This window comes from Tasmannia lanceolata, unplaced genomic scaffold (genome assembly GCF_043159265.1).
Source record: "Tasmannia lanceolata isolate RefF3 unplaced genomic scaffold, GAP_Taslan_0.1 ptg000023l, whole genome shotgun sequence".
NCBI classification, from domain to species: domain Eukaryota; kingdom Viridiplantae; phylum Streptophyta; class Magnoliopsida; order Canellales; family Winteraceae; genus Tasmannia; species Tasmannia lanceolata.
In genome coordinates, this window is record NW_027518700.1 from 6,831,554 (window position 1) to 6,841,539 (window position 9,986).

At 38.4% G+C, this 9,986-nt stretch overlaps 1 protein-coding gene and 1 long non-coding RNA gene across 2 annotated transcripts; one reads left to right on the forward strand and one right to left on the reverse strand.

Moving 5' to 3' along the window:
- The first annotated feature begins 437 nt into the window (after positions 1-437).
- Positions 438-1,586, forward strand: LOC143856076 (uncharacterized). Its single transcript, XR_013238096.1, has 3 exons — positions 438-536; positions 1,030-1,181; positions 1,267-1,586. It is a non-coding gene; the product is annotated as an uncharacterized LOC143856076 (long non-coding RNA).
- Positions 1,587-3,417: 1,831 nt separating this feature from the next.
- LOC143856738 (U-box domain-containing protein 45-like) lies at positions 3,418-9,502 on the reverse strand. Its single transcript, XM_077367015.1, has 4 exons — positions 8,857-9,502; positions 7,446-7,935; positions 6,561-7,015; positions 3,418-3,626 (listed from the first exon to the last, which is right to left on the reverse strand). The coding sequence occupies exons 1-3, from the start codon at positions 9,390-9,392 to the stop codon at positions 6,584-6,586; spliced, it is 1,458 nt and encodes a 485-aa protein (XP_077223130.1). The 5' UTR covers positions 9,393-9,502; the 3' UTR covers positions 3,418-3,626; positions 6,561-6,583.
- Positions 9,503-9,986: the final 484 nt, after the last annotated feature.

Genomic DNA, 9,986 nt, shown 5'->3' on the forward strand with positions numbered 1-9,986 from the left:
TGTAGAGAATTCTCTACACATTAGTGAGGTGTTTTGAAGGTATTAACGACAGCCACATGATCTAGAAAATCTCAGCCCTACATTCAAACCCACATCTCCATCGAGCAAAGAAAGGGTTTCTTCTCCATCGAGCAACCTGGAAGGAGAGAAAAAAAACCCCATGGTGCGACGGTTTCAACAGAGCTTTGGGTGTAAAAATCGAAGCTTTATGTGATACGCATCTCCTCCTCTCCTCCTATCCTCCTCTCCTCCTCTCAAACCCTAGCTAAAACAAAAACCCAAAATCTCTCCTCCTCTCTTTCTCTCAAACCCTAGCTAAAAAAAAACCCAAAATCTCAACCAACGCCCTCATCTCCTCGCCTCTCCATCTTGGGTTTCCACCTCCTTGCCCAGGTAACAGATTTCACGATTTTTAGCAACAGATTTCACGATTTTGGGTTTTTTTCTCTTCCCTTTGTGTGAACTGATTTGGGTTTTTTGCAGGGCTCATGCTCTTCGTCGCCCTCATCTCGTCGGGTGAGGACCTCCTTCACCAGGTAAGTCCTTCTCCACCCCTTTCTTTATTTTTTCATTTTTTTTTTTGGTAAAAGAGGAAGACCTCCCATCTGCCCTAACCCTTTCTCTCCTTTTTCCCTCACTTTCTTTTTCCATTTTTTTTAAAAAAAAAGCGGAAGAATGGGGTGTAGATTTTGTGGTTGTGTGGGATAAAAAAAATCCAATTTTGAGGACATGTTTTAAGCCTAAAAAGACAGATTTTTGTGAACATCATATAATAGATGTTTAGTTTATGTTGTTTACTTTTTGTGGGTTTGAAACAGGATTTTTTGACTCTATCATTGGGTTAAAGTTCTGTTCATGTTGTTTATTTTTTGTGGGTTTCAAAGAGGATTTTTTGTGAACATCATTTAATTGATTTTCTGTGACATTTGAAGTGGAAATATGGGATATGTTCTTATTGTATTTCCCTGGTTTTTTTGTGGTTTTATTGTGGTTTTATTCATATTGTTAATCCCTGGTTTTTTTGTGCAGATAGTTAAGATTAATCGATGGCGTCGTCTACTGAGAGTGATGGTAGTTCAACTGTGGTGAATTGTGAGTGTCAAAAGAAAGCCTGTATCAGAATAACTAAGTCAGATAAGAATGGAAACCGAGGACGGCCCTACTACACATGTGGATTCGTTGTAAATAAAAATTCAATACGTTTCAATACGTGTGATTTTATTTCTTGACCAAATTTCAAATTCCTAAAGCTCATACAACACACAGGAACTTGGCATCAAGAAGTGTGAGTATTTCCGTTGGTGTCAAAATGATGTTGACGACAACGAATTTCGTTTGAGGAGGGACAACATGATTGCAAATCAACGTCTGCAAAGGTTGGAGAGAGAGGTTGCCGAATTGAAGGTGTTGGTGTAACAGGGACGTGAAGCCATTAAAGTGTTGGAAAGGTTGGATAATGAGGTTGCTGAACTGAAGGTGTTGGTGCAACAGGGACGTGAAGCCGTTAAAGTGGTCGAGAATGAAACTGGGTGGATTAAAGTTATGGGTGTTGTGGATTTTTTCCTTGTTTATTTTATTTATGAATGTAGCAGTAAGTGAGGTGGGAAGAATGAAAGACTCTCAATCATATTGTAACAGACATTATCTCTTGTAATGCTTTGCTTGTATAGTTGTAAGCTTCATATGCTTAATAGTCTTAACAATCAGTTTTCTCGTCTTCTTTTTTCTGCTGAATAGAAATCCTCTATGTAATGTAGTTGGAGCGTTTTAGATAACACCTGGGCCCTGTTTCCTTAAGATTATGCCCACGGATTGTGAGTCCAATACCAATAAACTAAGGGAAATGATATTTCCCACCCTTAAACGGATAAAATCCTGCCCGCCCTATTGAAGTTGTAGACCTTACAAGTTTTTTTTTGTTTGAAGTGGACCTAGACTTAAATTGCATACTCAAATTCAAGAAAGGTTCTACAAATTGAAGGGTTGGAATTCGTGCCCATTCGTTGCAAGGCCTCGGCAATAAATGCTTTGAATCATTGAACAAGTGGGGCCACTTCTAGTTTTCCCCCACATTATAGAAATTTAAAACCTTGGATGAATCCTAGGAATTTCATGTAAGGAAACGCTGGCGGATTGAAAAATATAGTGGAAAAGACAGCTGCTGGTATGTTAAATAACGTTGTCGTTCTACTATTGTTTTACCCCGTTATAACTCCTGATCAACCCTTTGTTGATTAAGGTAGTCGATCCGTCCCTTAAAATAATTTTAAAAAATACATTTTTCACTTTGCTCCCGAGTGAAACAATAGTAGAAAAACAACCTTATTTAATATACCAATAGCGTCTTTTCCACTAGTGCCGGGTTGAATATGGTAGTCCATCAGTTCCTACATATAGACCCACTAACGAGAACCCTAGATCCAATACCGGCAACATTTTTTTACTTGACCCGCTTTAATTCCTGATGGAACCATTGTTGATTAAAGTAGTCATCCCTTCTTGGTATTCAATACAAGGACGGCAACGTTACTCACTAGTCGACCCGGGTTAGTCATTTGACCCCAACTTTTAAATAACTTGAACCCAACAAAAGAGAATAACGTTGCGTCAAAAGAGGCCATATGGTTTTTTTTCCTACACATTTTTAAGATTCGTGCATGTTTTGATGATAAGAGGAAGAGTACCCATTTTTGTGAATAGTTAATAACTATCCATATTCGATATTTTTCTCCCACCACCAGCCACCTATTACTAATGGGTCTGTGTGCCCTTTCTTGTGGATATAGTTGAAATACTATCCATATTCGGTATTTTTCTCCCACCAACCAACCACCTATTACTAATGGCATGTGTTGACAACAACCACACACCCATACCAAATTCCAAAAGGGGAAGGCTACAGGATATACAAAACCCTAACTTCGTCTTACACTCTTTTACCTTAAATAGAAAAGAAGACAAATGAGATCCACCAAGAAAACGCGAAAGAAATAAAAAATGATGTTTCTAACCCTTTTGTTACTATTTTCCTAAAAATAACACCATTTCTTGTTTAGTAAAATACAAACAAAAGGTGATGGAAATGCTGGAAAATGGGGTGGAAATATCATTCCCCCGCCCAACCAAAAAATAAAAAAACACCCCGTTTTCCAACATTTCCATCCATCTGCAGTGGATCTCCAGTAGCCCTAAAAAACACTAGAATAATCCTATTGCTAGGCAATTTTGAGGAAACCATTTAGCAGCTCACTTTTGCAGGAGAGAACAGCCAGGCTGTAGATTTTGTCTTATTCAATTAATTCATCTGAGGTGCCTGTTATCTCCTGCAAAATTGAGCTGCGAAATGGATTTCCGCAAAATTGCCAAGCAAATCCCTATCCAATAAAAATATACATTTTTGGCTGTTGAGAGTGGATCGGGCCCTAAACATCCATTTATATACCTTCCATATTCAATGATCAGAAGTTCATTTAATTACAAAAAAGAAATGCACTGAAAACTGTGAGACTTGAAGAGAGACTGAAACTTGACAAGTAGAAAGGCTCACTGAGTATGTATGTATGTATGTGTATATACCTGGCCAGAGTAGCACAGAACAATTTGTGACCAAGGAAGAACGACTAAACCTGTAATAAAACAAAGAAAGAAAAGGGTTACAATTTTTAGAGAAAACTCATACATAGAAAATAAAAGAAGAGAAAGACAAAGCTACAATACCAAAATGAAAATATCTCTGTTTTCGCTTCCATCCCCACCAAAATGCAAATCAAAAACTAAATGCCCGTCATTTGCATATGTTTTATACATGATTTTCACCAAAATTTACAACTGAAATTTACATGCTTTCATTTTCATTCTGACCAAAACACACGCGAAACCCAAATCTGAAATCTCGATTGAGAACCCAAGCGATTTAGGTAGTTTTTAATGTTCTGGGACTACTACAGGAGGAAGTGATTCAGGAGCTTTCACTATATGCAATGATAACAAAGTAAAAGATACTAGTAAGACTAGAATCCCGACACTTTCATATGGCAAAAATACCTCTATTTTGTGCTTCCCCATTTGACATGTACAGGGTCCACATTGTAATGACATGAGCCATAGAATTATAATAGTAGGAAGGCATACATGCATTGTAATCACATCAGCCATAGAATTATAATCGTAGGAGGTCATACATGAGATAGAATCCAAGACAAATATAACAACTATTCATATTCAATAGCAAAAAATAAGCTTAAATCTCTAAAGAAAAGCTCTAAAGAAAGTAAATAAAAATGTATGGGAAACGTCATTAAAAGTCAGCATGAAGAATGTAAGAAGCTTTGTTGGAACTTGGAAGTGAACATGTAGATGAAAGAGTAAGATTGCAAAAGTCAGCATGAAGAATGTAAGAAGCCTTGTTGGAACTTGGTAGTGAACATGTAGATGAAAGAATAAGATTGCAGTAGTATCGAGAGAAAGGGTTAATATATATAAGGATTACAAATAGAAAATATGCCTTCACAACTAATTAGAATTATAAGTTTTAGGAATTTACAGTTCCATGTATATTTAATGTTAAGTTTATGGAAAAAGATGAACATAATTTTCATTTGAAACATAAGATGAGTTTTCAAGTTTTAAATGCACTTTTTTTTAAATACGCTCCTTCAATGTTATCAAAAGGAGGAAATATTGATCTTTTAGAAAGAGTAAGATTGCAGAGTGCTGGAGAAGGATTAATAAGATAAGGATTACAAATAGAAATGAGGAATTCACGACTAACTAGAATTATAAGTTTTAGAAATTTACAGTTCCATGTATTTTATGCATGTATATTTAATGTTAAGTTTCTAGAAAAGGATGCACGTAATTTCCATTTGAAACATAAGATGAGTTTTCAAGTTATAAATGCACTTTTTTCTTTTAAATACGCTCCTTCAATGTTACAAAAGGAGAAAATATTCTTTTAGGAAGAATAATCACCTAAATAGGAAGCGTACTCTTAAGTAAGAGGAAATACGTACGAAGCGTGTTGGAAAGCGTGCTTCCCCTAAATTTGGAAAGCGGGAAGAACTTGCCTCCAAAGAGAGTCTCTGGAGCGAGCTTCCCATCCAACTAGGAAGTTTTTGATGACTATGGGATGGACCAATTTTGTCGTTATTGGAGATCGAACAGGGGGGCACCTATCAAGTTGAGAGTTTAGATCAACTAAAGGGGGTAGAAACGGGGCTTCCAATGTAATAGGTACCGTTTACAATGTAATAAGTAGAAAGCATTCATCAAGGGCGATACGAGAATATCGAAATTCCATACTTAACAAAAAAGGACACCATCCTTTTACCCTCTCTTATTTATCCCCATTGTATATCGGAACTTGGGTTAAAAAAAGAGAAGAAAGTAAAGAAATGCTTCCTCTTTCCTTCATCCGGGAAGAGAAATCCCATATCCGAAAATCCAAAATATCACGCACAAGACTCTCTTAACTTAGAACGATAGCAATAGACAGGTATATGGACACTGGCAAGAGGATGGAAATCGCCCTTAAGTCTGCTGCCCTTTGAAAAAGATGACGCTCCAATCCAATAGCGGAATAATGGTTTCTAACAGCTTTGACGCTCTTAAATCTGGCCTGTCCAACAGAACTGACCTTGGAGTCAAGGCAGCAGAAGGGAAATCAATTGTGGTTTCTAAAAGCTTTGGCATACTTAGCATCTCAGATGATGAAGAAGACAGATTTCAAAATCTAGACGAGCCATCAATAGATCCACACAATATGGACACCAGAGAGGAAGCAGAGGATCAGAATGCTTACACTATCACAAGTCACAACCAACGGTGAAGAAGGCACCTCTGAAGAGAGGAATGGGAAGAAGAAAATCACTCATTGGAATACTCCTCAGACAATGAAGATGATCCAGAAGGTCCAAAAGAAGCTCCAAAGAAGAAAATATCATGGGCAGATGAGCGTCATCTAGTCAATCTAATCCAAATTGAGCAAGAAGACGGTGTAGAAAAAAGTCCAGAACTAGAGGAATCAAATGAATCGTGGCAAGAAGTTCCAAAGAAAAATTGCCTAAGATGCTCTCAAAGATCCCAAAATAGTCCCATAAAACTAGCTGATTATGTAACTCATGAATATTGAGTATTTCGAACTCTTAGGTTTAGTGTTCGTCTATCCTGAGTTTTGGATCTCCATCTCTCATATGTTCCGATAGTTAGGGATGGCATATTGTGCCCATAAATGTTTCATCTTTCTCTTTATCAAACAAACCGGTTGGGGTACCCGCCAAACCCCAGCTTTCCCATAAAAAACGGAATAATTCTTTACACAAATCAGCATGAACTTTCCTAAGCACCACAAAATAGCAATGACAGTATCAGACTCGTCTGATTATAATCTCTCACATTCGGGGCTCTTACCAGTATTTTTCTTTTTGTGAAATTTATGCCTCTGATTATATCACATTATAAGACGTTAATTTCTGAAACCCTCATGAAGCAACCCAAATTCCCGCAAGATTCCAAGCAAATTCGCTAGGTTCTACTTTGAAAAACTAGAAAAATTTCCATACCTTTCTCTGCAGCTGATCCATTCTCACAACGGCAAGCTCTTAGACGTCGAAGTCGCCGTGAGTGACTTGAAATGATCGGAAGGTGCGAAATCCTGTGGCAAATTCGCTCTCTTAACAATCCTATTCATGTTGTCCTGCAAGCTCTGCTGTACCAACTGCTTCACAGCCCTCCTCTCCGTACTCATCATGTCTTCATCCTCCACCTCTTCCACACCCTCCTTCAAACCCCTCCTAGCTACTTCATTGCAAGACGAAGAAGAACCACAGAGCGGGGCTGATACCCCACTATAGCCCTCAGAAACCTGCTTTCCTTTGTCCACTCTCAAACACTCTAAAATCCTCGAAGCCCTCTTTTGGGCTAATGTGCTACCTAAGAGAGTCAATTCGAGCAATGCTGACACAATCCCCGCTTCGATCATGGCCGTCCGATCACCGTAGGCCTTGTGCGCCATTACCTGATAGGAGTATGAGAGATCTCACTGTTGGATTGTATTGGTGGTAGATTAGGCAAGTAGATTAGAAGAATAACATAGAGAGGCCATTTGGATACATAGATTTTATAATCCAGGATTATAAAATGCTGGATTTGACCTTGATTTTATAAGCTAAAACACGGATTTTAGAAGCTAAAATCTGGATTTTACATGCTAGATTCAGGTTTAAGTTTATAAGCTAAATCCAGGGTTTAGCTTATAAAATCAAGGTAACAGCTTGTAAAATCCCTTACAATCCTGGATTAAAATCCAAACGGCCAGAGTGATTAGGAAAGTAGGTTAGACTTGTGCTTATCTCTTGTTAATTTTACATTTTGAGTGTTCTGTATAAACACTCATTGGACTCTGTAATTCATTCAAAATTAGTGGAAAATCTTAAAATTATCGTTACCATCAGAATGTAGGACGATTTCTCCTGGCAACCCGGCGAGTCGGTCCAGTTCAAGACATCAACCAGGATCGGAAACGCATCGCCAGAATTTCCCAAAGCTTTCCGGCCACCAGATGTCGAAACCACATTGCTGAGAATCGAGAGGACTCGTTCACTCACTTGCATGTCTCCGAGGGTGCTGATGAGAAAGGGGACGAGACCAGATTCAATGATGTGAGGAATGTTGGATGGAGAGATGGAGAGATTGAAGAGAGCTTTTAGAGAATCCTGTTTTGCTTGGGAACTGATGTTTTTTTCAAGGTTTTGGAATATGTTTGTGAGGAATGGGATTGCGCCAGAGGATCCAATTATCAGCTTATTCGAGTCCAGAGCGCTTAGGCCGAGAAAATTCGCAACAATCGCTTCAGATACAGGTGGAGGTATGGTTTTGGATTCAATGAGCTTGAGCATTTTGTGGATGGCTCCCGCTTCTACTATGGCTTTTTTGTTCCTACCAAAAACAAAACAGAGGTTTTTAGGGGTTTTGGGTCTTCAAAGGGAATCAAAAGAGAGAAAGTTAAAGAAAATTACAGAACCAGGGGAAATAACTTTATGATGAAAGAGAAGATGAATTCACAAGGCTGATCTGAAAAATCAGTAGAAATGACGGTAAGATCTAGTGTTGACTGTTGAAAAGCTCATCCAAGATAAAATCTGATGAAAAAGACCTTGTAGAAATGGCTCTAAAACAGCAGAATTGTCGTCAAAAACGAAACTTTAAAGGCGTTTTGGGTCTCAAAAGGAAATCAGAAGAGAGAGAGAGTTGAAGAAAGTTGCAGAACATGGAGAAATAAATTTCAGATAAAAGAGATGATAAATTCAAAAGGCTGATATGAAAAATCAGTAGAAATGTCGGTAAAAGGTAAAAAAACAGAAAAACAGAAAAAGATCTAGTGTTGAAAAGCTAAAACAGGAGAATTTTCAAAAAAGGAAACTTTAAGCCGTTTTGGATCCAAAAAAGGGAATCAAAAGAGCGAAAGTTCAAGAAACTTGCAAAACCAGGGGAAATACATTTCAGATAAAGCAGAAGATAAATTCACAAGACTGATCTAAAAAATCGGCAGAAATGACGATAAAAAGGTAAAAAGTCACAAAAAGATCTAGTGTTAAAAATCTCATCAAGATAAAACCTAAGTAAAAAGACCTTGCAGTGCATAAATGACGCTAAAACAGCAGAATTCTTCACAAGAAAACCTAAGACCGGTCAGATAAAAAGAAAAAAAGTAAAGTAATCTTACGAACCGATCTGAGAATTGAAGCTCAGATCCGATGTTTTTAATTTTTTTCTGCAATGCACAAAAATCAAACCGCCGAAACAGATCGGAAGAAGAAAATAATCAGAAATCTGAAAGCTGAAGTAGAAAAAACTTACATCTCGTTCCCGATCGAGAGATTAAGAAGAGCATACAACGAAGAAATCTGAAAATCGACCTCATCCGAGTCAATCATCCCTACAAGAGGCGGAATCGCTCCGAGCATAGCGAGTGTAACTCGCGAATCCGAGTCATCCTTCGCAAGCCTTCTCACCTCCATTGCCGCATCTCTCTGAGCTCCATCCTCAAACTGTAATCTCTTCACAACGCCTCGAAGCTCTTCAAAAACTTCAACTTTTCGCCTCGTTTCAGCCTCCACGTCATCAGAACCAGATTCGGATCCTGTTAAGTTCAAAAGATCCGATAATCTTTCAGATCTACCATTTCTCTTTAAATCCGGAACCTGTAACTTCTCTTCCCGTGATCTCAGACCGGATTCCTCTTCCCGGCGGTACCGAGAAACTCCGCATCGCATTGTGTCGATGATTTTCCGACGGAAAGCTGATCCGGAAAATGCTGGCCATCGCCGGAAATTTCCACCGCCGGTACGATCTAGAACCAGAGATCCGACGTGGTTCCGGTGATATTTCGTCATTCCGACCGCTTTTCCGATGGAAATGTCGGAGTCCGGCTACATTGCAGAGAGCAGTGTAGGAAAAATTGAAATCTCCTCTTATTTATTTTTTACAGATTAGTGGGAAGAGAAGGAGAAAAGAACGAGAGAAGAAGGAGAAAACCAGGAAAAAAACGGGGTGATGATAATTCGCACCCCCTGTAGGATGATTCACACCCCCAGTAACTGGCGTCAAAAAACGTCAAAGTTTGACTTTTTTTAATGGTTTGTGACGCTCTTTGACGGGAATTGACATTAAAGGGGTGCGAATCATCCTTCGGTGGTGCGAATTTATCAGGTTGAAATAAAATTTAAAAAAAAACAAAACAAAGCTTCCATAAGAAGCCTTCAATCAAAGCCACACTAGGACAGTCCTGGGAGTGTGTACTTTTTACTAGCTACTTAGAAAAGTTAAATGATAAATTTTTCCACTTTTTACATTGGACAGCCCTCTCTAGTGTAAAAGAGAAGTCAAGATTGGGTGTACCAAGTAAATAAAGGGCAAATATATCATTGCTCTTTACAGAATTACGTAAACGCCACTACATCGATAGTCACCCATTAAACTTCTTGTAA